Source organism: Trichechus manatus, unplaced genomic scaffold (genome assembly GCF_000243295.1).
Source record: "Trichechus manatus latirostris isolate Lorelei unplaced genomic scaffold, TriManLat1.0 scaffold00185, whole genome shotgun sequence".
NCBI classification, from domain to species: Eukaryota; Metazoa; Chordata; class Mammalia; order Sirenia; family Trichechidae; genus Trichechus; species Trichechus manatus.
Genome location: NW_004444121.1, coordinates 2,965,029 through 2,991,775, shown reverse-complemented (window position 1 = coordinate 2,991,775; position 26,747 = coordinate 2,965,029). Strand labels below are relative to the sequence as shown.

At 62.2% G+C, this 26,747-nt stretch overlaps 1 protein-coding gene across 1 annotated transcript in view; it reads left to right on the top strand.

Annotated features, from left to right (window-relative positions):
- The window catches only part of TSNARE1 (t-SNARE domain containing 1), a 133,803-nt gene that overhangs the window by 62,841 nt on the left and 44,215 nt on the right, over nt 1-26,747 (top strand). The window contains exons 10-12 of the mRNA XM_004387368.1: nt 3,536-3,700; nt 14,661-14,733; nt 21,404-21,494. Coding sequence (XP_004387425.1) covers nt 3,536-3,700; nt 14,661-14,733; nt 21,404-21,494 — 329 coding nt within the window. The remainder of the gene's footprint in view (nt 1-3,535; nt 3,701-14,660; nt 14,734-21,403; nt 21,495-26,747) is intronic.

Sequence of the window (26,747 nt, the reverse complement as noted above, 5' to 3'; positions counted from 1 at the left end):
TGTTGCGTCGTACGGAGAGACCAAGACCGTATTTTCTGTTCTTCATGCTCCTGTCAGCCATTCGGAATGTCGACAAGGTTTTGCTGTTACAAATACCGCTGCAGTGAACCTTCGGGAAGTTTTGTCCCTGGGTGCACAGGAGGGCTCCCTAGGGCGCGCTTACCTGGCGGTCTATTGTCTTTGCCTGGGAAGCTTTGAAAGCTCCATGCCCAGGCGGTGGCCCAGGCGGTGGTCCAGGTGGTGGTCCAGGTGATGGCTCCCCTATTGGTGGCCCTGGTGGTGGCTCAGGTGGTGGCTTGGGTGGTGGCCCGGGTGGTGGCTCGGGTGGTGGCCCTGGTGGTGGCCCTGGTGGTGGCCCGGGTGGTGGCCCGGGTGGTGGCCCTGGTGGTGGCTCGGGTGGTGGCCCGGGTGGTGGCCCTGGTGGTGGCTCGGGTGGTGGCCCTGGTGGTGGCCCGGGTGGTGGCCCTGGTGGTGGCTCGGGTGGCGGCCCGGGTGGTGGCTCGGGTGGTGGCCCTGGTGGTGGCTCGGGTGGCAGCCCCGGTGGTGGCCCCAGCCAGTTGAGTCAGAACCTCTGGCCTGGCCCAGGGCAGAGTCCCGTCTCGAGCTTGCAGGTTCGGGAGGTGGGATCTGCAACCTTATGCCCTCTGCCCCCCCGGGTGCTGTGCCGCCCACGCGCCGCTGCAGGAAGCGTCCCCACGCTCACCCGCACTTGGGAAAGGCTGGTTTTCCCACTGTTTTCTTTCGGAAGGTTTGAGGTGGCACCTTATTTCCACGTGCACGTCTCCGTCCCTGGGGTTGGGTGTCTTACATGCTCAGCATCCTCCCTTGCTCTACCTCACTGAATCCTTACGGCAGTTTTGCATGTGGGTGGTGGTAGCGCCACCCGGCGGGAGTGGAGACTGAGGCTCGGGGAAGTTCAGGGACTTGCCCCAGGTCACTCGGGAGGTAATGAACGGCCCAGAGCCTTTTCTGTTTCCCAGGCCACCTTGGGAGATGGGCGTGTGTGCAGCGGGGAGACCCAGTGTCGCTGTTGCAGGACAGGCTCAGTGTGGGGTGAGCAGTGGGCGTGGCAGGAGGTCGAGCGGGTTATATCAGTGCAGCTGAGGTTCAGGAGCCAGCGCGTGGGCCGCAGGAGATGTGGGGTTGTTGCTCCCATTTTACAGATGACAATACTGAGGCCTGAGAATGTGCCTGAATTGCCCAGGGCCTCATGGCTCGCGCCAGAGCTGGGATCAGAACCCATCATTTACTCCATGTCTGGACAGTCCTTTTGGGAACAGCCTGGAAGCTTCTGGAGGAAGGTGGGAGCCACAGAGGGAGGCAGTGGTGTGGGGCCTGGCATGAGGCCAGCCCTCTCCCCTGCTGCCTGCCAGATCCCTTCCTCTGCCCACGCGGCGAGGGGCATGGTAATCACGGCGGGGGAGAGTAGCGCTATGGATGGGTTTTTGAGGTCTTGCCCTGGAGACCCACTTGCCTGTATTTGTTTATTTAAAGGCCTCTCCTGGCTCCTGGGAGGGAGATGTTCCGCCCTGGCGGTGGGGCACTGAGGAAGCAGGGAGGCCCTGAAGGAGCCCTGGGTTAGCACTGGCCCCCGTCCACCTGTGAGTCCTTGGACAGTCCTTCCTCCTTCAGGAGAGCGCTGCTGCCTGGTGTGGGTTCACCTGGCACAGGGTCACCTGGCACGGGGTCGTGGTGGGAATAGACAGGAGCATGAGCCCCAGCACCACGCCTTGTTGTCTGAGGGCCGGGCAGGCAGTGGGCTTCCTCAATGGCCTGTGTTCCCAGCTGCCTCTGGCTGGGTTGCAAGTCTCAGGGGAGGCTGGGGGCCGCCTAGACGCCCCTCCCTGCGAGTACAAGCTAAGGCACACAGAAAGTACCAGCAGGCTCTTGCTTATGTGATCAGTAGGTTTTGTTGCCAGAACGTTCCGTTCACAGAGCACGCATCCCTCCGTCCGCCCGCCCCGAGCCTGGTTGGGGTGGTGTGTTAGTGGTGCCCGAGGTGTGTGAGTTCAGACAGAGGGCGGACCCTCGTCTCATGAACTGTCTTCTAGAGTCTTCTTTCAGTCACCGAGCCGCAGCCCTGACTCCCCTGCTGACCGGGTCCCTGGGGCTCCGGATGCAGGTACCTCACAGGCTGTGGCGGCAGGGCTGGGGGAGGGCCAGGGTGTCTTCCCGACTCCTGGGGCCCTGTACACAGAGTGGACCAGACGCAGCCCTGCTGCTGGGAGTCCAGAGTATGACAGGGAGACAGCAGATCACGGATCACCACCACTCACCGAGACACGTGCCGACTGCAACATTGGCCAGCCAGAGCTGCCACATGACCACCCGAGCTGCACAGAACGGGCTGGGGGTCTTTGTTTCGGGCACACAGGTGCCCAGCTGAGGGTCTTGCATGAAGGAAATAGCACAGGAGAGTCGAGTGGCAACCTCCTTCAGGGCGACCATTTAGAATGTTCTGGTAGTTGTGGTCAGAAGCCTGGAGCTGGCGAGAGGGGTGTCGGTGATCGGACGCCGAGCTCTGCATCTCTGTCCCGAATCTGACGCCCAGCCCAGACCTCCCTCCACACTCGCTCCCCGTACAGGTGGGGAGTCAGTGCCTGCCGGGCCGTGCCTGGGCCGGGAGCTGGAGATGGTGCCAGGGAGGCTGTCCTCCCTTCATGCAGAGGAGCTCTGTGAAGCGGGTGGGAGTGAAGGGGGGAGGACTGCTCCTCAGTAAGCTCCTGGCGCTGTCCCTGGACCCTTGGAGGTGACGGAGCGCCAGACACAGCCTCTCCGTGGAGGCCCGTTTGGAAGTGCAGTTCTACCCCAAAGCCGGCCGCGCCTGAGTGCTGCTCAGGGGGCCTTTCCTGAGTCCACGAGCTGGGGCGCCTGGGGAGCTTACGGGGAGGAAGGCCCCTGGGGGCCAGGGTCTACCAGGGCACAAGGCTGTGTGTTTGTGGCTGGGGCAGGACGGCTTCAGGAGCTCCAGTCACCCCGCCAGCCTCCGCCTGTAGGGACGCTCTGCTGCCCCACCGTGTCCCTACCGCAGGCAGGACGCCACTGCAGGGGGCTTTGTGGGAGGTGTCGAGGCGACCCTGTGACTGCCCCATGACGGGGTTGGGGGCTGAGCCCAGGTCCTTAGGGCAAAGACTGACACCAAGGGGCTTCAAAGATGAGAAGGCTGAGGCAGGCGGAGATGCCAGGCCTCGGTTCTGCTTCTCTGCCCCATGCCCTCTGCCTCGCACTCACTCACACACACACACAGCCACCGCCCACCCTGGCACCCTGCCTGCCACACACAGCAGGACCTCGGCCAGAGGCCCCCAGCCCGCTGCCCTCAGGACGCAGAGCCCTGGCTCGGCCTCCTCCGCGCCCCTCCGTGTGCAGCATGGGCTCGGAGAAGGGAGCACGCTGAGGCCTGGGCTGCGTGTGAGTGCGTGTGGCCTCAGTCCCTCTGTCCCCTGCCCCTCCCAGCCATGTGAAGAAGACATGGGGGCTTGGCCTGTCTGTAATTAAGTGTGCCACGCTAACGGGCTGTCTCTGTGGCCAGCAGAGTCCCCGGGCCCCTTTTGCTGAGCTGGCCGAAGACGAGAAGATCTTCACCGGGAGTGGGAGTGACAACATTGGGCTGAGCCAGGAACAGGCGCTGCTTCCGGAGCTCACCGAGGAGGACCTGGAGGCCATCCGGCTGCGGGAGGAGGCCATCCTGCAGATCGAGGTGAGGTGGTGGTGCACGTGTGTGCATGCCTGTGTACTGTGTACATGTGCAAGCGTGCATGTGTGCATGTGTGTTTGCGTGCACGTGTGCACATGCACACGTGCATGTGTATGGGGTGTGCACACATGCGTGTATATATGCGCACACACGTGCGTGTGTATTATGTGTGTGTGCAAGTGTATTTTGTGGGGGGGGGGGCCGAGGTTGCCTGCAGTGCAGACTAGAGGCCCACCCAGGGCAGGTGGGTGGGCGCTTCATCTGTGACCCCTGAACCCCTGCAGCTCCGTGCAGCACTGGGGTTGCAGGGAGACCCTAGGGCTGGAGCCCTAGCTTGCTGGGTGACCTTGGAGAGGTCACTGCCTTCCTGGCGCTCTGCGGTGACCCCAGCCTCGTGCTGATGGGGCAGCCATTGCAGGAACTTGGAGGCCATTGCAGTTCTTGGAGGCAGCGTGAGCACGGCCAGCCCCATAGCCCTGATCACACCCTTGGATTAGGAGTGGGATAAACAAACCACAAATTGTCATTGGCCTTTAAGAAAGCCTCCCCAAGGTTTGCAGCCTGGTGATGGCGTCTCAGCCTGATTAGGGAGGGAGGGAGGGAGCCCACAGGCCCCGGCTAAGTGGCTGCCACAGCGCAGGGCCCTGCCCTCCGGCCAGGCCTTCTGGGGCCCAGGTCCCTGGAGGGCCGAGCCAAGGCTTGCTGGGTTGATGGACCCATCTGTGCAGCAGTTCCTGAGGGGCGCGCTTGCGTGGGGATGTTGTGGGGAGGGGGCTGCAGGCTGCAGGAAACAGCCTCGGAAACACAAGTGGCCATTTCACACCTTGGCTGCTTGCAGACTGTTTCCGTGTGGAATTTAGAAGACTCGTTATCACCACCCACTCACGCCCCCTCCCAAATCAGCTCCCACCCGCCCCCCATCCCTGGGGGCTTTTGGATTTGCATGATTTTATGCATTCAGCGGTGCAGGAAGACCCCCCCCCAGAGCCTCCACCTTGCTGGTGGATGGTAGGGGATGGGGGGTGGCCAGGGCATCTGAGGCCTGGAGGGGGAGTGGGGGTCACAGCACAGGTTGACCTCCTGCCTGAGGCCTTCCTGCCCCTCTTTCCTCTGGTCTGTCTCTCACCGGCAGGCCGGCGTGGGGAGGGGAGAGGAGCTCTGAGCCCCTTGGGCATCTCGTGTCTGTGAGGAGAGGGCTCTGATCCCCTCGGGCGGCCGGCGTCTGTGGGTAGGGGGCTCTGAGCCCCTTGGGCGGCTGGCGTCTGTGGGGAGGGGGCTCTGATCCCCTTGGGCGGCTGGCGTCTGTGGGGAGGGAGCTTTGAGCCCCTTGGCACTGAAGGTGCAGGGCTGAGTCAGCGGGACCCCTGGTACGCCCCCCATGGGGTGAACTGCTGATCCCACAGTGTCCCCAGATCGTCCTTATGGGACAAGGCTAAGTTCCAGAGTGGGAATGCCACTGGTGACCTTGGAACCCTACCTTCCAAGGTCACTCCATCTTTAAAGGGACGGGTTGATGGATGTGCCTCCCTCCAGTGGATCAGAAAGTGGCGTCCAGTAGGGCGGTCCCCAGCCTTGGAGAGTTGGAGCGGGGGACAGCCTACTGGGCAGCCAGAGACCTTCCCTACACTACTCTGGACGGCCCCACGGTCCCGCCTGCGCCCCTGTGTTCTCTTGTCTCTCAGCAGCAGCCCTGCAAGGCCAGGAGCAGTGGTTACTCTCCCCTTGGTCAGAGGGGAAAACCAGCCCTGAGGGGTATGGCTCCCCAACGTTGCCACGACTCCAAGCAGGCGGCCCCTGGCTCCCAGCCTCGGGTGCCTCCCTGAGCCAGCCCACACCCTGGGCTTCCCGAGGGTCCCAGGTGTTCTGGGGGTCCAGGTGTCCTGGGGGTCCCAAGTGTCCTGGGGGTCCTGAGTGTCTGAGGGGGGGTCCCAGCTGTCTGGGGTATCTGGGGTATCCTGGGTGTCTGTAGGCTCCCAGGTGCCCGTGGGATCCTGGGTATCCTGAAGGTCCGGGGTGTCCAGGGGTCCTGGGTGTCTGTGGGATCCTGGGTATCCTGGGCGTCTGGGGTGTCCAGGGGTCCCAGGTGTCCATGGGATCCTGGGTATCCTGGGGGTCCGGGGTGTCCAGGGGTCCTGGGTGTCCGTGGGATCCTGGGTATCTTGGGGGTCCTGGGTGTCAGTGGGATCCTGGTGGTCCTGGGGGTCCGGAGTCAGTGGGATCCTGGTTATCCTGGGGGTCCGGGGTTTCCATGGGATCCGGGGTGTCCTGGGGGTCTAGGGTGTCCATGGGATCTGGGGTGTCCTGGGGGTCCGGGGTGTCCGTGGGATCCGGGGTGTCCTGGGGGTCCCAGGGTGTCTGCTGGGGCGGTGCTGGCCCTCGCAGCCTCTCTCCCGGACCTCCTTCGGCTGTGTCCATGGGGAGAGTAGATGGAAGTGATCATTCCGTGTTATTGAAGTGTGAGCTTTAATTCAGTTTCCGTGGCAGCCACAGCCAGGAGTGGGCAGGAGCCAGGGATCGATGGGGCTGCTCCAGGGGCCGTCTGGATGCCCAATTAGGCCAAGCTGGCAGCTGCTGCCCTCTCCCCTCCTGGGACCAGCAGGCAAGGCGGAGAGCCACTCCTGTCCCCATGGCTGTCTGCTGCCCCCTCACCGTCTTTCTGTCCACCCACCCCTCAGGGCACTGTAGACACCCCAGCAGCTCTGTCAGACCCCCAAAGCCTAGCTGGGATGGGGAGTGGGCACCCAGGCCAGGCTGTCTCAGCCCAGGTTCCCACTCCTCTCTGGGTGTCTGGCCTGCGGGTGAGCCCCCGCGCCATCCCCTGGTGTCCCTCCGTCCGTCCGTGCTCTCTGGGGCCGAGCCTACTAGGCCCAGAGAGCAAGGGAGGGTGTGGGGCCACACGGTGATCCCAGAGAGGCTGGGCCGGCTGGTCCTGACTCCTGGCACCACCCTTGAAGTCCCCCAGCCCCTCCGTTCCTGCTTTGGACCTGTCCTGGTCTGCACAGATCCTGTCCTGGTCGGGGTCAGAAACGGAGGGTCCCCGAGATAGCGAGGGAGGTGTTTGCGAATGCAGGCGGGTCCCCACAGCACTGAGGGGAGGAGGCCCCTGGAGCTGCAGGTGGACTGAAGGGCGGGGGTGACAGAGCTGCCTGGGGTCTGCATCTGGACAGTGAGGGGAACTTATCACTGCAGGTGCTGTGCCCATGTCTCCTTCTTGGGCTGGAGGCCCCGAGGCCCACGAGCTGAGGTGATAGCCTCCAGCAGGGCAGAGTGAGCACAGCTCCTGGAGGGAAGTTCCTGGTTGTCCCAGAAGTCCCAGACCCGGCCATGTCACCGCCTGGCTGTGCGACCCTGAGCAGGTCTCTCCTCAGAGCCTCCGTTTGTCTGTACAATGGGTACAATCACATCAGTCACTCAGGCTGTTGGGAGGGTTAGCTAGCCTGCAGGTCGGAAGGCTGCTGTGAGGCTAATGCCTGGTACACTCGCTCACCTGTGGGCTGGGGACACAGCACCCCCAAGTGCCAGGGTCCCCCATCACGACCAGTCCGCCTTCCTTGGAACTCCCCGGTGTTGGTGTTAGCTCAGCTCACTGCTAAGCTGGGTGTCAGCCCGCCTGGCTGCCAGCTGAGGTGTGGTGCTGACTGAGCGGAGGTGTAAATGGCTGATAATGGCCTGAGGTGCCACCTTCCCGGAGGGGCGTGTCTGTTCTCTCCGGGGGACGCCTGGCAGGATGTCCCCAGGCCTCAGTGGGTCAGGGTCCCTTGCTGGGCCTACGTTTCAGAAGCGGCGTGGGCTGTGGAGGCCAGGTGCCAAAGGTGAGCATGCACATGGCTTCTTGTGACCCAGCCTGGAAGTCACGCAGCACCGCTTCTGTGTGTTGTGTGGGTCCAGGCGGTTAGAGAGGTCTGTGCAGGGTTGGGGCGGGGGTGGGGGGCACAGTTGTAAGGCCAGCATGTAGGGCGGGCAAGGCGTCCATGTGGCCATCTTTGGGAAATGCAGCCGGTGCTCCCTCCCTGGTGCCTCCCTCCGGCTGCCTGGCCTCCTCCTGGCCTCAGAACAGCCAGGCACCTCACGCTCCTGCCTCACCGAGCCTCAGATACGCGGACCACAGACACCGTTTGCCTTAAGGGCCTCACTCAAAGGTCAGCTGTCCCTGCGCACGCGCCTGCATACACATCTATCTCCCTGCTCCGCTCCACCTTCCTGGCGGGGACGTTCTGCTTGTTGAGTCGTTCGTTTCCTCCTGCTGGAGCCAGAGCCCCGGGAGACGGGGGTCCAGCACTGCTGCGCGCCCAGACCTCAGCGGGCACCTGACTCGACGTGGGTCCCTGGGCAGTAGTTGTTGAAAGAACAGGTGGATGGACGGATGGACAGATGGACGGACGTGTTTCATGTACTGGGATGAGAGCTGTGTTGGGATAAAAGGGTTCTGCTCCATTACCTGTGTGTCCACATCTCACCCACCCCCAGAGCCCCCCCGTGTGTCCACGTCTCACCCACCCCTAGAGCCCCCCCCATGTGTCTACATCCTCACCCACCCCCAGAGCCCCTGAGGGTGAACCCCTGAGGGTGCACCTTCTCATGGACCCCCCAGAGCCCCTGAGGGTGAGCCCCTGAGGGTGCACCTTCTCATGAACCCCCCAGAGCCCCTGAGGGTGAGCCCCTGAGGGTGCACCTTCTCATGGACTCCCCAGAGCCCCTGAGGGTAAGTCCCTGAGAATGCACCTTCTCATGGACCCCCCAGAACCTCCTCATGTGTGTACCTTCTCACAGACCCCCCAGAGCCCCTGAGGGTAAGTCTCTGAGGATGCACCTTCTCGTGGACCCCCCAGAACCCCCTCATGTGTGCACCTTCTCACAGACCCCCCAGAGCCCCTGAGGGTGAGCCCCTGAGGGTGCACCTTCTCACAGACCCCCCAGAGCCCCTGAGGGTGAGCCCCTGAGGGTGCACCTTCTCACAGACCCCCCAGAGCCCCTGAGGGTGAGCCCCTGAGGGTGCACCTTCTCACAGACCCCCCAGAGCCCCTGAGGGTGAGCCCCTGAGGGTGCACCTTCTCACAGACCCCCCAGAGCCCCTGAGGGTGAGCCCCTGAGGGTGCACCTTCTCACAGACCCCCCAGAGCCCCTGAGGGTGAGCCCCTGAGGGTGCACCTTCTCATGGACTCCCCAGAGCCCCTGAGGGTAAGTCCCTGAGGATGCACCTTCTCGTGGACCCCCCAGAACCCCCTCATGTGTGCACCTTCTCACAGACCCCCCAGAGCCCCTGAGGGTGAGTCCCTGAGGGTGCACCTTTTCATGGACCCTCCCAGAGCCCCGAGGGTGAGCACTCGTGGGCTCTGGTTCCATCAGAGCCGAGAGGGAGCCCAGAGCATCAGGCACCGTCCGGGCCACACAGCCCGTGTGGACAGCAGGGCCGAGCCCGGCTCCAGGATTGGGTGGACTAGGTGCCACGTTCTGGTGATTGTCTTCCGTGAGCCTCTTTCCAGGTGAGGTGGATGGGTGAGGTCCCCAGGGTCATCCCACAGGTCAGAGGCAGAGCCCAGGAGCAGAGAGGGCCATCCCGGAGAGCCCCCAACCTTGAGCCTGTCATGGAACCCCTGACGGAGGCTCGCTGTCTGTCTGCAGTGGGCGGTACGAGGTGGGGTGAGGTGGGCACGTGCCCTTAGCACGCCGCCAGCTCGTGGCAGGCCTGCCGGGCACCGGTCCCTCGGACGGAACCAGACCCACAGGCGGTGGGCCACCCCAGCTGGGCTGCCCCGTCCCTGGCCCCGTCATCTGCGCAGGAACCTTCTAGCCAAGCTCATCTCACCTGTGAGGGCCCTGTGCTCTGAGTGCGTGCATCACCTGACCCAGGTGCAGCGCCCAAGCACGCCAGCTGCTCTGTTGCCATGGCTACCCGGCAGGCGTTGGAGGAGGAGGCTGGGGGGCGAGGAGACCGCCAGGGAGGGCTAGGAGCTTGGGCGGAGCCCCCACCCCTCTGCTGGGGTCGCCTTGCCAGCCCCAAGCCAGGGGCGCGATTCATCTGCTTTACATCTGCATATAAATAAGCCAGTAAATAAATAAGTAAAACTTGGCGACTCTCCCACCAGCTGGAACAGCCCTCTTTGTAGGTGGACGGTCGCCAAGCTCCCGGTCATAAGAGACCGCGTGGTAGGGAAAAACGCAGGGCTATCTTTTGTCTTCTCCCTAAAAGTGAAGGGAAACACATAGACACGCCCCCCGAGGTTTTATTACGTCCTGCGCAAGGTGGTGGTTATGCAGTGCCAGTGAAAGAGAAGAGAGAAGATTCCGTGAGAGCTGGTAATGAGTTCTGGTTTTAGAAGCAATCAGAAGAATAATTGCATGATTTAAACATTTACTAAGTTTTTTTTTAAGTCTCGCTCTCTCTCCTCCTGGACTCTCCCGCTCTCTCCAGCCCACTCCAGGGCTCATGCCCCCAGCTGGGGCCACCCCACACCCCCAGTTCCCGGGTTGTTGGCAGGAGGGGCTCTGGGCTGCCCACCCCCATCCCGGCCTGCCTTCCCGTCAGCCCCCTGGCCTGGCCTGGACCTCACCGCTCCGGACTGAGAATCCTCTCTATAGCTGTCTGGAACTGTGTCTCTGGCTCATCCCTGGTGGGCCTCCTCACACATCTCCTCCTGTAATAAAGAAAAACCGGGTGCCGTGGATTTGACCCGGACTGCGGCGACCCCCGTGTGTGTCAGAGTAGAGCTGTGCTGCGTAGGGTTTTCAGTGGCTGAGTTTTTGGACGTAGCTTGCCAGGCCTTTCTTCCTTCTCTAGCAGTGCTCACTGGTGCTTCCTCAGCTCTGATGCGGCCTCTGGGGGTGGATCTCCGTCTTGCCTCATCTCTGTGTCTCTGCACTGGCCGTGGCACAAGTGAACATTCCAGCTGTGTCCGTGTGAGTGGGCTGAGTCAGCACCATCCCCCTCTGCCCCCTGCTGTGTCCAGCCAGGCGTGGACGGAGCCCCGGCAGGGAACAAGGCTGCCCCCTCCCCTCACTGGCCCCGTCTGTCCCGCCGCGACTGAGCCTGCCTGCTAGTCCTACGGATGCTGCATACGGACGGTGGGATGGTGGGGACCTGGTCGCTACCCTGGCCTGGGTGGCCAGCATGTGGCCAGCCTCTAGTGGCTCTTGGCAGCCGTCCCCGGCCACACCGCCCACCACATCCTGAGGGGGCCCAGGCCCTGGTGGGGAGAGCGGTTTGTAACCCCGGCATGGCGACAGTGGGCGTGGTCTCAGCGAGTTGGGAAATGGCTGTGGCCGCTGCTTCTCAGCTTCACCCCAGAGCCCTCAGGAGCTGGACGTGGCCTGCTAGCGTGTCAGGGGCTTTGCCTGGGGGGACACTTCGTCATGCAGGTTACTGGATAGAGCTGTGCACCAGGCGGGGAACAGTCAGCACAGCAGCCACGTGTTCACAGGGTCGGACGAGCCCAGAAGGCCAAGGCCCACCCCAGGACTCACTGCTGCCCCTGCTTGCACCCACGCACCTGAGGCCGGGTCCCGGGCACCCCCACTCAGACACCCCACCACCCCAGCTTTCTTCCTGCCCCCGCCTTTGCCAAGACTCAGTGTGGCTGGGCAAGGGCTCAGAGCCGAACCTCCTGCAGGGACACGGGGAGCCCACGCCAGCCGGCCCTCAGCTGCCCCTGCTCACGGGGAGGGATCGTAGCGCATAGAGCCACCCCACGTGGGTGGGTCTCACCTGGGATGCCCGTAGAGGGCCTGTCATCCCCGGTGCTGACTGGGGCTGGTGACTCGCCTGGGGCTGGCCAGCACAAGTGTCCACGCGGCCGCTTCCCGATACTGCGCAGTTGTGAGCTACGTGGTGGGGTCTGGGCGGGAGCGACTGGGGTCAGGGCCAGCCTAAACCTGGTTCAAATCCTGGCTCGAGCGTTTCCAGCTGCGTGTCGCTGGACAAATGACTTGGCTGCCCTGTGCCTCGGTCTCCCTTTCTTCACCGTGGGCAGTAGAAGGTGCCCCCACGCGGTGTGGCCAGGCTGAATAAGCCTCTGCCTGGGACGGAGGCCAAGTGCAGCCAGGCCAGGCTCAGCGGCCAGGCGGGCTTGTTGGCGGGCAGGACTTGTCTACAGCCAGAACGGGCATGGTTCAGTGCCAGGGTCAGGGCTCTGTATATGGTGGTCATGCCCCCCCGACAGGGTTGCGTGGTACCCGGGAGTCTGGTGAAGGTCACAGTCTTGGCTCATGATCTTGATACTGACCTCAGTGTGGAGTTTACCTGTGGACTCCGCACCCGGGGGGCCACGCCCCCTCAGAGGCAGTGGTGATGGGGGCCAGAGCCAGCTTGGGCCTGGGGCCACCAGCATCCGTCCGCTCCCCCAGCCACCTGTGCCACCCACGCGCCCTGCAGTTCCGCCTGAGTGAGACCTGTGGCTGACGCTCACTCCCGTCCCCTTCTAGCCACGGCAGATTCCCACAAAGCGCCGCTGCCCGCCCCCGCCTCCCGCACTTCAGTCCAATAATTGAATTGCGATTGATGGTGCAAGATCATGCTAATCGCTTCGTTTCCCTGAACTCTCCTAAGGGAGAATGAGTCTCCTGTAACGTCTGTGGTGGGGTGACAATCAGTCCTGGCTCCAGGGCACAGCAGTCGGTGAATGTGCCCGGGCAGGGGTCACGCTGCACCCTCCCTGCCTTGGCCTCTGCCCGTGGAGGGGCTTTCCCAGCTCCGCTTGATCCAGCCATGAGCTGGGCGCCCTGCGAGGGCTTTTGCATGGCTGGGTGCTGGAGATGGAGACTGGGTTTGCTCAGGGTGCCAGAGACGACAGCAGCCCCAGCTGGTCAGTGGTGGCTGTCCTCTGTGCAGTGGGCACAGCTATGGATCCAGCTCGGCCCTTTTCTGAGAGACCTTCAGGACCTCTCAGTGCTCCTGTTCCATCCTTGCAAATGACTGCAGTGATCTGCCCTCACAGGTGCTACCAGGTGTGAAGGTGATGTGGCTCGCCCAGCACAGCTGCAGGTGCATGGTCTGTGAGCCATGTGGCCATTTCCCTCATGAGCATTTCTGACACATTAATGGGCAAAAGGAACTAAGATGAAGTTGGGCAGGGTGGAGGATGCAAGAAGCCAGCCTGACATGCCAGGGTGGGAGGCTCCCCAAAGTCCTAGCCTGTTTCTGTTCCTTACCCCATTCAGTGGCTTCATGGAGTCACTCAGTCTTTGGATAGCAAAGGGTTTACCATCTACCCACCCATTCATCTACTCATCTCTTCATCTATCTACCTACCCATCCAACCATTCGTCCACCCATCCAACAACTCATCTATCCACCCATTCAACCGTCCACTCATTCATCCATCCATCCACCCATCCAACTATCTACCTACCCATCCAACCATCCACCCACCCACCCTCTTATCCATCCATCCATCCACCCACTCATCCAATCATTTGTCCACCCATCCAACAACTCACCTAACATCCATTCAACCAGCCACTCATTCATCCATCTCTCCATCCATCCACCCACTCATCCAACCATTTGTTTACCCATTCAACCACCCACGCACCAACCCTCCTATCCATCTGTCCATCCATCCATCCATCTATCCACCCATCCAACCATTAGTTCACCCATCCAACTACCCAGCTACCACCCAGTCAACCATCTACTCACCCACCCTCTCATCCCTCCATCCACCCACTTATCCAGCCATCCACCCACCCACCCTCCTATCCATCCATCCACCCACCCACCCTCCTATCCATCCATCCACCCACCAACCCTCCTATCCATCCATCCATCCACCCACCCATCCAGCCATTTGTTTACCCTTTCAACCACCCACCCACCCATCCTCCTATCCATCTGTCCATCCATCCATCCATCCATCCGCCCATCCATTTGTTCACCCATCCAACCACCCAGCTACCCACCCATTCAACCGTCTACTCACCCACCCTCTCATCCATCCACCCACCCACCCCATCCTACCATTCACCTACCCATCTAACATTCATCCACCCATCCAACCACCTACCTACCCACCCATCCAACCATTCACACAACCAATTACCTATCCATCCATCCATCTAGCTATCCATCACCCATTCATTCATCCATTTACTGACCCATCTAATCATTCACCTACCCACCCATCTAGCCATTCACATAGAAAACCACCTATCCATCCACCTATCCATCCATCTATCCATCCATCCACCACCCATTCATCCATCCATTTACCCACCCATCTAACCATTCATCCACCTACCCACCCATCCAACCATTCACATAGCCAACCACCTATCCATCTACCATCCACCCACCCATCCATCCATCCATCCTCCACCCACCTACCCACCCATCCAGCCAACCACCTATCCATCCACCCACCCATCCACCCATCCACCCATCGTCCATTCTCCATCCATCCATTTACTCACCCATCATCATGCATATGTCCTGTTCCTTCAGTATTTACTGAGCAGCACTTGTGTCTGGCCTATCCTATGTGCTGGTTACACAGAGATGGAAAGGTAGGACCATCCTGTCAAGGAGCCCCCAAGCAAGTTGGGGTGTGGGCATGAGGTGTCTGCAGGGTTGATGGCTGCAGTAGAGTGTCCTGCTCTAGAGTCTCTCCCTTTCTCTTGTCAGGCCTCCAGGACACCACTGGTGACTCGGCTGTGTCTTGTACTAGATCACAGACCCCTCGGTGCCCAGTCAAGGAGCCCATGTCCCTGGGATACTCGGAAAGCTTGGGATGTGACCTTGGTGTCAGGAGTGTTCAGATCCCAGCCCGTCTCTGACTTGCTGGGTGACCCTAGGCCTGCCTTCTCTGACAGGAAGTGGCCAGACCAGCTGGTCCCTAGATACTCCCTTGTCCTTGGTTCTGTGGACTTCCCCTGCTGCTCTGGGCTCACTCAGCACTCTCTAATGGGCCATGCCCCTGCAGGTTGCACAGCCATTCATATGCCTAACACAGCCGCCATCTTGTTTCTACAGAGCGACTTGCTGGATGTGAACCAGATCATCAAGGATTTAGCCTCCATGGTGTCGGAGCAAGGAGAGGCCATTGGTAGGTGCCCCACTCCACCCACAGGTCACCTGCCGGCCGAGGGCCTGCTGCCGCTCCCCAGCCACCACCCTTCCTCCAGGTGTGGGGGAGGCCACCTCGGGATGAGTGGGCCCAGGGCCAGAGCTGGAGATCCAAGCCTCTGCTCCCCTCCCCCACCTCCCAGCTGTCTCCCCAACCCCTCAGGAAGGTCAGGTGTCGGGGAGAAGCTTATACAGGACGGCACCCTTCATTCTGCCTCTGAGGGAGCCCCTGGCCTCTGTGCCCCCACCCACCCCGGCCTTCCTCCCCATGGACTCCAGGGTGTGCAGACAAGGTGCTTGGACGTGGGGTGGGGAGCCTCCATGTGTCCTGACTCTGCTCCTGACCACCCAGAGCCTCACTGCTTCTCTGTGGACCGGGAGGGGTGCAGCCGTGCAGGGCGGGCTGTGTGGGAGGAGATGGGCACGTGGAGGTGGCGCAGGGAAGCACCCAGGCCTGGCCAGGGCGGGGTGTTAGAAGACCACCCCCCCGGGACAGACAGACACCTCCGCCCACTAGGCCGACCCCGGAAAGCCTCAGGCACGTTCCCGCCTTCAGCCCTGCCTTTCTCTTAAAGGAGGCAAACTGCAGAGGGTCACAGGTGACACCAGCGGGTGACAGGAGGGGCCCTGGGTGTGTGGGGGTGGAAGTTGCAGCCCTGCCCCTGGGCTCCCTGCTCATACCCAGGGGCCAGGCCCCCATGCACCAGGGCACCGGCAGGCCCTGGTGGGGAGCAGCTGGGATGAGGAGGGAGTGTCAGCGAGGAGGGCTGGCCCCCCCATAGACAGGGACACAGGCCAGAGGGCTGGAGACACCCTGCCTGAGCCTATCGACTCCTAGCCGCCCGTCCTGGCTCATCCTTGGTCACCCACTGCCAGGAATTGGGGGCCACTCTCGGCCGTCCCTATGGGTACCCTGTAGAGTCACTTACGGGGTTTCCTGCAGAGGTACTCCTGTGCTGCGCCCCAGGTCCCAAGACTTTAGCTGCAGCTAAAGCTCCCTGAGCTGCCCACCCCTGCCCGCCAGGAGCTGGCCTGGTGCGTGGACAGGCACCCACAAAGAAAGCAGGAAGACCAGTTCCTAAAACCCGCCTGTTTATTGAGTCCAGGCTGCAAGCTGGGCCAAAACTGTATTGAAAACGGAGCAGGTGAAGTGGTGGCAGACGGCCACGGAGCAGGAAACAGCCCTTTTCAGGGCCTGGGCCGCCTGTGTCTGCTGGGTGCCCTCCTAGGAGGCGGCTGCAGCGCTGGCTGGCACGGTGACGGGGCCCAGCTGTGACTCCTGGGGCGCCAGTCTCTGCTCACCTGCCATGAGGCTGCACTGGACACAGGTGTGGTCACGTGGTGGCCTCGCCTCATCTGTGCCGCCCCCCCGAAGGAAGGCTCAGGGTACAGGGGGCTCCGGTCAGGCTTCCAGACATTGCCGCCCCTCCCACAGGGCCGACACCCCTGAATCCCAGGTAGACTGCTTGCGGCCCCCGGCCCGGCCTCTGTCTGTTCAGCTAGGGAAGGGCTGCCCAACGGGAGCCGGTTCCAGGTCCCCACAAGAGCTGGCCCCAGCCACCAGGCTCTGCCACACCCCAGCCTCGCCATGTCTGCTCCCTCGCCGACCCACTGCCTTACTTCTGACCGGGTGGCAGTGAACGGCCCTGCAGCCTTGCTGGGGCCCAAAGCTCTGAGGACCAGGCGTTACCCGTGGCCCACGGGGCAGCTGTCCATCTCTGGGTGCTGCGCCGAGGGCTGGGGCTCCTCCCCGCTTCCCGGGGTGCTTCCTCGCTCTGCAGAGCCCAAGCTTCCCGGGAGGCTGAGCTGCGGCCAACAGCTTGCCTCTGGGGTGCCCCGTCCCCCTTGCCCACTCTCTCCCTCAGCCTGGCCGCAGGTCAGTGAGGTGGGCCTTGAAGAATGGCGTGCATAGCCGTCCCAGTGACGACTGACCTGGGGTCTGTCTCCTGTGGGGCAGGCACAGCACCCCCAGGAAGCTCTCGGGGAGTGGTCGTGGGCCGGAGGCGGGCTAGGCTAAGCAGCCAGGGCCAGGGCAGGTAGGGGAGGCTCCTGGAGTAGCAGAGACTTCCTCTGTGCTGGGCCTTGGGCCCCTGAGTGCCAGGTGCCGCGTGTGTTTCTGCGGTGACCCCGGGACCCGGGCTGGGGCCTGGGCCGCCCCTCTGGGATGCACAGCCTCGGCCCAGCCTCTGGTGCCTTTCTAGGGTCCAGTGGCAGAGGCAAGGCCACCTGCTGGCGAAGCTGCAGCCCTGAGCCTGCCGAGGCGACCCTGCTGCCAGGTGACAGGCCGGGCCCCACACCCCTGTGTCCGGGCACCCACTCCCGCACCAAGACGCGCAAGCCCAACTTCAGCCCTCAGGAGACCGAGGTGCTGGTGCAGAAGGTCACGAGGCATTACCCACTGCTGTTCGGGGCGCTGCGAGGCCCACCCGCCCGCAAGCACCGCGTGTGGAACCGCATCCTGCAGGCCGTCAACGCGCTGGGCTACTGCCGCCGCGACCTGGGTGACCTCAAGCACAAGTGGAGGGATCTGCGCGGGGTGGTGCGCAAGAAGCTGGCGGAACAGCCCTGTGCCCCGGCGGGAGGCGGCCCCGTCCTCGTCCTCACGCCCATCGAGCGCATGGTGGCAGAGACCTTCTCTGCCCTGGCCCCCCCGGGTGAGGGCCACGGGGCTGAGCCCCTGCCAAGTAAGTGGACCCTCCCTGTGTGTGTCCCCCAGGCAAAGGGGGAGCTGGGGCCTAGGAGCTGGCCCTGCACGTCCCCCCGCCCCCGGCCCCCATGTCTAGATGGGGAAACCGAGGCTCAGGGCCAGGGAGGAGCTGCCGTCCTGATATCAGAGGAGCTGGGCCTCAGGCTCCTCCTGCCCCCCAGCTTAGGGTCTGCTGGGGTTACCCCGCACCAGGAGCAGTGCAGCCCAGGGCCTCAGGTGACCCTCCCGTCCATCAATTTCGCTGACGTTGAAAGGCAGCCAGGTTTCTACAGCTCCGAAGGTCCCAGCAGAGAAGCCCCCACCCCGCTGCTGCCCGCAGGGTTAGAAGACACGCCCACCTTCTTCACCGCTGGGAGGCCCCTTTGCACTTGTCTGAGGGCCTGAGCCAGAGAAGGGCCGCATCCTGAGAAAACGGGAAGGGTCAAAAAAAGGGTGAGACCTCCTGCTCTCCATACACCCACAAGAGAGGGGCGAGGCGGGCAGGCAAGGCCTGGGGCTGGGCCAGAGGCCGCTCATCCCCGGTACTGCGGAAGGACCGTTGGCTAACCCACCGTCTGGGTTCCGGCTGTGGTGGGCGAGCGTGCCTTTCCTAGGCTCCGCCTCTCATGGCGCAGCCCTTCTGGGGTTCAGCCTCGCAGGACGCGCCCCTTCCCGTCTGAGCCCATGGCCCACCGCCTTCTCTGGAAGTTTCTGTGCCTGGTGAGGAAGATGGGTGCTTGGCTGGGTCTTTCCCGGCACCAGCCGCCTCCTGCTCCACGCGATGCCGGCTGATCCTCACCACCGCCTCTTCCTCCTCCACACTGCGCCTCCTGCCGCCGCCGTTCCTCTGCCCTCCTCCAAGGCCCGTGGGACCAGGGGCGCCTCCCACACACTTCCTCCACCGGCAGAGCCACCCCGGACCCTGCTGGAGCTGCTGAAGGACTCTGGGGAGCAGGACGGCCCCCTCCTCTCTGGTCCCTCCTGAGGCCCAGCATGACAGCAGGGCTCAGCCACGTGGACACAAGCCGGCCGGCAGCCTCCGAACACCCGGATGGGTTCAGGCAGAACTGTAGTGGCCACGGACCCTTGCCGGCGCCTTCAGCTGCGCGTTCTAACGGGGGTGACTGCGACCGGGTGGGGCCGTGGGTCTCTGAGAGCCTGAGCCGCTGGGGAGACGTGGACCCAGAAAGCCCAGGCCCTGGGGACGGCCGCGGGGGGAGGGGGCGGCTTGGGGGCGGAGCAGGGTCGAGCCTGGGGGGCGGGCCTGGGGGATGAGCCCTGGGGCAGGCCCGGGAGGTGGGCCGAGCTGGAGGAGGACCTGTCTGTGTGGGGCTGGGGCGGGCTGTGACCCAACCCCCGGGGCCCACCTAACCCCTAAAGGACGGATCTTATGGTCTGCGCAGAGGCCAGCTTGGTGGGGGGTGCGCTGGGGCGCCGTGCACGGGCGGTGGAGGGCTGGCGGCGGGTGGAGCATGGGGGGACCGGCTGCCCAGTCCCGCCCCAGTAGGTCCGTCTCCCCGGGGAGCCGACAGGAGCTGGAGCCCCCTGTGCGGGCGAGGCTCCGGAGGCCTCCGCGGACGGCCTCACTGACTGGCTGGTTTGGTTGGCGGGAGCTCCTTGTGGGCGTGGCCTTACGGGTGACGTCAGAGATCATGGGCGTGGCCTGCCCGGTTGACTTCACAGCATTTGTGAATGATAGGGATGCATGGGTGGGGCCGGCACCCGGTGGGCAGGCGACCGTTGGGGCGCAGGCAGGGGCTGCAGGAGGCTGGGAGTGTGGGGGGTATGTCACAGCTGAAAGGTCCCCCCAGCACTGGCCTGGGACCTTGGCCTTCAAGTGGAGGCGACCGCTCAACATCGTCACCCAGGACTGGGAGGAGGAGCTGGGGGCGGGGTTCTCTCTGACCCTGGAGGCCATGGGGGCCGAGGACAACCCCTGCAGCCCCCGCAGTCCCCCGCAGTCCCCAGCCCTGCAGGAGGACTTCCTCTGTAGAAACATCTGCGCCTTCCAGGCAGCTGAGCCGAGACCTGTGGACCAGGACCCGTGGTCTGTCCTGTGTCCATGGGCGGCCTGGCCTACCAGGGTGGCCTCAGCCCTTCCCCTCTGCCTTCCTAAGAATGACCCGCTACCTCAGAGACAGGAGCTGGCGTGTGGCCGGTGCCCGAAGTGGTAGCTGTGGGTGAATAAATCAAATGCCTAGGCCAGTCCTTCTTTCTCATCCTTGTCTAGGCCCTTGAAGAGGGAGTGATCCTCGGATATGCCGTGTGGGGTGCTGGCTGCAGCTCCTGGTGCCCAGGGGAGGCAGAGGCCCTTGCCCACAGCCTCCTCACTTCCTTGGGCGCCACGGAGCCTGTCCCCACCCAGCACCCTGACTCATGCTGGACAGGAGCCCCTGGAGGACGCTCCCAGATAGGGTGACCACCTCGTGGACCCCAGGAGCACTCTGGCCAGCATAACAAGTGGGCTGGGGCAGAGGGTCTGTGGCCCCTGGTGAAAGGGTTAGAGTGGGGCCCAGGCCAGTGACCTTGACAGAGGGACTTTTTAAAGATGGGACCCGTGGGCCCTCCCTGCCCGGGGGCTTGAGAAGATGGGAGCCATGCTGTCCAGATCCGAGCAAGGCTCCCCAAGATGCAGACGGGCTGGTCAGAGCCACAGAAGGCAGGACTGACCCTGGGACCTATACCCGTGGAGCAGGTCACACCCAGGGGTGACGAGGCACCAATAGCAGTGCCCCGGAGTGTGACGAGATCTTTGGTCCATCCCCCAGCCTCAGGCTAGGCAGGGCCGAGCCCAGGGCTGCACAGCTCTGCAGCGGAGCTGCAAGATTTGGGTTGAGGTCTTTCCGCCTCGAACATTCTTACTAGAATGCCCGTTTTGGAGGCATGTTCTCTCAGGCAGTTCTTCTTTCTTTGAAGAACCAGCAGACTTAAGATAAGTGCGTGTGATTTGTTGACCAGCGTAATGGCGGCTGGTCTCTGTCGGGCGGCGTGAGCAAGGTTCACGCTGCTGTGTGATCACACGCGTCTTTGCCTCCTGGGTGGGTGCTGGCTTCATCCTGTTGGATAGATGGGAAACTGAGGCACAGAGAGCTGCCTCGTCCCTTGCCCCATAAAGGGATCTCTCATCTTCATTATCTGAGGTCCATATGCCGCCTCCACCAGGCGATGAGTCCATAGTGGGCCCAGGTGGGCCGAGTGACGCGTCCATAGTGGGTTGGGTGGGTTGGCTGCTGTTTTACGGGTATCCCTGTTTTGCTTTTGGCACACACGTGGAATATTCTGGTTTCCTGGTGCCGCCTCGGGTGCCTAGCAACTGCCGGACTCGTTGGGGCTCCCGTGGGCACGTGGCGCATGCAACATTTTGGATGCTGTGTTCAAACTCCTTTTGGCTCTTGTTTGCCCGAAGTCCTCGTGGCCAGTAGTCTCACACCACATCCGAATTGCCGGTTGGTCGCTGGATCTGCCACTTGTTCGGCACGTGCTGACCCCGGGGCCCTACAGACCCGACCGTGTCTTCAGAATAGTCTGCAAGACAGGGAGGGGGTGTTCCTTCCCTTCGCAGGGGTCCAGGTCCAGGGAGTGGAAGGCTGCCTGGGGATCAGTCATGGCAGAGCCAGGACTTGCCTGACCTCCACCCTTCCTGAGAGGTCCCCACCCACCCAGAGCAGGGTGCTGAGAAGGGCCCATCCCCCAGTCCTGGCAGCACTGGCCGCTGAGCAGTGCCAGACAGACGGGGCCCCTTGGAGAACCCATGGTGGCCTCAGCCACACCCCGAGGGCTCCTGTGGAAGCTTCTGACGACTGTGGTGGTTACCAGAGGAGCAGCTGTGACACCAGGGTTGTCCCATCCCCAGGGCTGCCCCCCCAGCGGCTCCTGGGCTGGGCTCCCCAGGGCTCGCCTTGAGGGTCCCGGGCCAGGACGAGGGGTCTCCGTGGTAACCGCCTTCTGTTGTCTTGATTTGCAGACAGCATTGAAGCCAGCATCGAGGCCGCTTCCTCGCAGGTGGAGTCGGCCCAGGAGCTCCTGGCGGGAGCCAGCCGGCACCAAGTAAGTCGGTGTGAGGCAAGAAGGCACCCCACCCCAACGCCGCAGGGCCAACCGTCTGTCCGTCCATCTGGGAAGCCCAGCCCTGCCCCGGTGCGGTGCGTGGGAAGGCATGCCTGCAGCGTCTTCCCTGAGTGGCCCAGGCTGCCTCAGGCCCTGGTGGCTGCAGCCAGGGTGCAGGGTCGGGGGCGTGTGCTCGGTGATAGCCTCAGCCATGGTCTCTGTGGCGCCCACTGCATTGCTACCAGCTTCTCTCGGCACTCCCTGCCACCGTACCCCTGGGCGCTGCACAGTGGGCCTCCCCTGACTGGGAGCGCGGGTGGGCAGGGTGCCTGCGTCGCTAGAGGTCCTGGGCTCCCCTAGAGCAGGAGCGCACTCGACTGTGACCCGTGTTTGCGAGCTGCTCCTGCAGAAAGCCCTGGTGCCCCCTTTCTCCCAAAAGATCTAGTGCATCTCTGTCTTTGCTGCTTCCAGGGTGCAGCCGTGGGTGCTGGGTGGGGATGGGCCATTGTGTGTCAGCCCCGGCTGCTCTGGGCCTGACTGTGGAGAGGGGACCTTCCTCCTGCAGACTGCCTGGGGCAAGCTGACTGACTTGGAGGGGTTGGGCACAGAGCTCAGGTCTTTAGTTGCTGGAGGGGAGTACCCGGGTGCCGTGCACCCTTAACACTTTGAGTCCACCCAGAGCCATCTGAGAAGACAGGCCTTGAAGAATCAGCCCTTGAAAATGCTATAGAGCAGAGTTCTGTTCCGACACACAGAGTCATGAGTTGGAGTTGACTTAATGACTACTGATTGGGGTGCTTGGGGACCGGGACTGTGCGGGGACCGACCAGGCCAGGCTGATCCCGGCCCAGGGCCTCTCCATCGCTCGCCCGGTCACTCCCTGTGGCCCTGGCAGGGGAGATGACCACTCCCGGCCCCTCCCTGAGTGCATGCTGGGGCGGGGGAGGATCACAGAGGCCTGCAGCCCAGTCCAGCACAGACGAGGTGCCCAGACCAGCAGGCATGTTCTCTGGGCGTGTCCATGCTCTGTCCTGAAGGACGGGCAGTCGTCCAGGCAGCAGGACAGTGTGCCAGAGGCCAGAGGAAGAGCGTCGCGGGGGGCAGGTGGTGGGCTGAGTGGTGAGGTGGGGTGGCTGTGATGGGCAGAGCCGACAGGGGGTTGGGCGGAGGGCTGTGTGGTGGGGGTGGTGTCTATGATGAATGGAGCGGAGACGTGCTGAAGAGATGGGGCGCCATGATCCTCCGCTCAGGCTGCTTAGGCTGTGGGTGGGCTCTGCTGCTGGGCTTTGCGTGGGCTTTGTGTGGGCTTGGCAAGTTCACTGTGGTTGCATTGGGGGGTGGGAGCCTGAGCACCGTTGCAGCACACCTCCGCGCAGCATGCCCTCCGGCTCGCACTCCGAGTGTCTAGTGGGTGAGCCTTGGGGTGAGGGTGGAGGCTGACCCCTCCTGGGCCCCCCTTTCCTCTGTCAATGGCCACTCGGACTCAGAGGTCAGGGCAGCCAAGGACCTCAGTGGACGCCAGGCCCGGGAGGAGGCAGCAGGTGTGCCTAAGGTCTCGTGCAGAATGGCCAGTCTCCTGACTTTGACTTGGGGCTCCTCCAGCCCCATGCATGGCCTTGAGGCCTCCAGCATATGAACCTGGCGCTCTAGCCCTCCACTTGGAACCTCTCCACCAGTGGCCAGTGCTCCACCTGGTCCTTCCTGGGCCACCCTGGACTGGTCGGTGGTGTCTGCAGCTGCCCTCCGAGCCTCACTTAATGGGAACTCTCCTGAGCGGCAGTGCGCTAGAGCCCACTCGTCACTGAAGCCAGCATCTCAAGAGGACAGCAACGGACTCACAAGATGGCTTCCTCTCTGAGCGCCTGGGGTTGACTGGTCGGAAGGATGTGCCTGGGAGAGCAAGAGGAAGAAGTGCCAGTGAGGAGAAGGAGGAGAAGAGGAGGAAGGAGGAAGTGGAGGAGGAGGAAAAAGAGGCGGTGGCAACTAGGCCATCACCTGTGCCCATGGACACCTCATCAGGTACAGACTCCCTGGTGTGTGCCCATTGAGCCCATGGCCGACTCTCTGGGACAGTGTCAGGGCTGTCACCAGCCCATTTCCCACTACACAGCAGGAACTATCCCCACTTTATGGGTGAGGTGGACGGGGCTCAGAAACATGAGATCACCCCCAAAGTCACTGCCATGTGCTCACATCATCCTGCTGCCACCACAGCAAGGGTCCTTCCATACTCGTCAGGCAGTGTCCAGCAACGCAGGGCATCTCCGCAGCCCCACTTCTCAGGCAGTCAGCTTTCCTGGGTCTTTACTGATTTCTCCTCCACACTTACAGTGAGCTTAGAGATCCCTAAAGCCATTTGCAGATTAGGAATTTGAGACCAAAGTAGAGAAAGATCTTTTGTAATGTCACATGGCCGTCGAGAGGCAGAGTGGGTTTGGAGCCCAAGTCTACGTGATTCCAAATCCAGAGCTTTCCCTGCTGCCCAGGGAAACTCTGCTCTTATGTTCCCCCTCTCATCCTTCTGGGGACAGCCACCTGGGTGGATGGGTGCGTGGACAGACTGATGGATGGGTGCCTGGGTGACCAAGTGGATGGACAGATGGATGGGTACATAGACAGACTGATTGGAAGGATAGATGGGTGCAGACATGAATGAATGGATGGATGGAAGGACAAACTATAGATGGGTGAGTGGATGGGTAAGCAGATGTATGGATGGATAGCCTGATGGACAGGTGGGTGGATGGATGATAGATGAAGGGTGGATGGAAGATGGATGAACAAATGAATGATTGATGGATGGATGGATTGATGATGGATGGAGCGGGGAGGAGGAAAGGGGGAGGGCAGAGGGAAGATAGATGAATGGATGGATGGAAAATGGAAGGAGGCTAGATGGATGGTGGATGAACGAATGGATGGATGGAGGATAGATGGAGGGAGACAGGGAGGGAGGATGGATGGATGGGGGATGGGTGGGTGAATGGATGGTTGGAGGGTGGATGGATGACGGATTGATGGATGGGGGATGGATGGATGGATGGAGGATGGATGGATTGGTGGATGGGTGGATGGATGGTGGATGGGTGGATGGGTGAAGGATGGATGGTGGATGGGTGGGTGGATGGATGAAGATGGATGGAGGGCAGTTGGATGATGGATGGAGAATGGATAGCTGGTGGATGGATGGATAGAAGATGGATGGGTGGTGGATGGATAGTGGATGGATGGGTGGATGGATGGATGGGTGGATGATGGATGGAGGATGGATGGATGGTGGATAGATTGATGGATAATGGATGGGTAGATGGAAGGATGGATGACTGGGTGGTGGATGAATTGATAGATGGATAGTGGATGGTAAGGTATGTGGATGGAGGATGGATGGTTAGATAGAGGATGGATGAGTGGATGGGTGGGTGGATAGATGGGTGGAGGACGGATGGATGGGTGGGTGGATGGATGGTGCATGGATTGATAGACGGAGAATGGATGATGGATGGGTGGATGGATGGAAGATGGGTGGATGGATGGAACATAGATGGATGAAGGATGAATGGTGGATGGATAGCGGATGCGTTGAGGATGAATGGATGATAGATGAACAAATGTTGGACAGATAGATGAGTAGGTGAGTGGATGGATATTGATAGATGGACAGACAGGATGGAGATAGATAAATGGACAGCTAGGTGGACGGACGGACGCATAGATGGTGGGTGCAGAGACCAGCATGATGGCTTGGCACACAGAATCAGAGAGATTGAGGCTTGGACTCCAGCCCTGCCACTGACCGCACTACTGGAGCAGGTCCTTTTCCGAGTCTGATGTCCTTTTCCTCAAATAGGGCACCATGCCCACTGCAGAGGGGTGTCATGAGAAATAGCTGTGCAGGGGCCCTCCTACATGCTACTCACAGCCTCTCCCCGCCTCCCTGGTCATTGCCTGCCCATGGCCAGTGGAGGCTGATGGTTCCCTGTCTCCCTGCTAGCTGACGAGGAGGACGAGGCCCCTGGCTGCCTGTGGACCCCCTTGCGGACCCTGAATGGGCCCAGCCTGCCCAAGCCCGATCCCCTGGACCTGCGAGGAGTCTTCCACCTGCCCACCTCCTCACCCTCCCCACCTAACTCCCCTGCCTCGGCCCCCCCAGTCACTGCCTTTGTGGGGTCCTTCCGGTCCTCCCCGCCCCCTTCAGTGCCTGCACCCTCTGTGAAGCCTGCGGTAGCAGCAGCTGAGACATCCGAGTTTGAGCAGCAGCTACTGGACTCGCACCAGCGGCAGGGCGCCCTGCTGTCCTCCTGGTGCCAGCAGCAGGGCGCCCTGATGGCCCAGCAGAACCTGCTGTTACAGCGGCTGGCCGAGCAGAGCCAGCGGCTGGCCGATGGCGTCGAGGCCCTCAGCCGGACCCTCGAGAGGCTGGTGGAGGCGTGTCCGGGCTGGGGCGCCTCACCCTCCACCTCGGACAGCGCCCCTGCTGCTGTAGCACCCTGTGGGCCCTCCAGAGGTTCCCAGGCCAGCCCCCAGGGCACCACTTCCAGCCTTGAGGTGTTCTCGGGGATGATCCTGAAGGTGGAAGAGGAGATCTAGGGTCTGGGCCAGGAGGGCTGAGGTCAGCGGGAGGGTCGTGGACAGTGGGAGGACAGGGCCCGGCCCACAGCCAGATCAGAACTTCAATTCTCTTCTGGAGGCTGGGCTGGGGCCTAGGGGGCAACAGTCAGTCTTCAGGGAGCCAGGCAGCCTGAAGGTCAAGTGGACATGGGACGTTGGCTGCACTGCTCCCCTTCGTCCTGGTATTGGTGGGTGCGGGAGGGACTTTGGGAACCTGTGTGGTGGGAGCCTGGTGAGAGGCCTTCTCAGGGATGATGACAGGGAGGAGGACAGCATGTGGATGAGAGCCCAGCTCCTGGCTGGCCATTCCGGTGCTCTGACGGCCATTGTGAGTGCCGGGAAGATAGAGTAAACGCCACCCTGTGGGCGGGATGCGGGAAGAAGGTGGCTCAGCTGGGTGTGGGAAGGGCCCCAAAAAACCCCACTGGGAGTGACTCATGGGGGCCACACTCCTCGGGCACAAGGACTCGGAGCAGCTGGGGTCTGGCCATCCTGCTGGGTCTCCTCACGGCCTGCGGGCCTGGTGTTGCTTTTCTCCAGTTTTATATCTATATTATTATAAATATATATATATATGCATATGTATTACTTGGTCCTGTATGGGGTTGGGCTGCCATTTTGTACTTGTTGATTTTTCTTGCATAAAATATTTT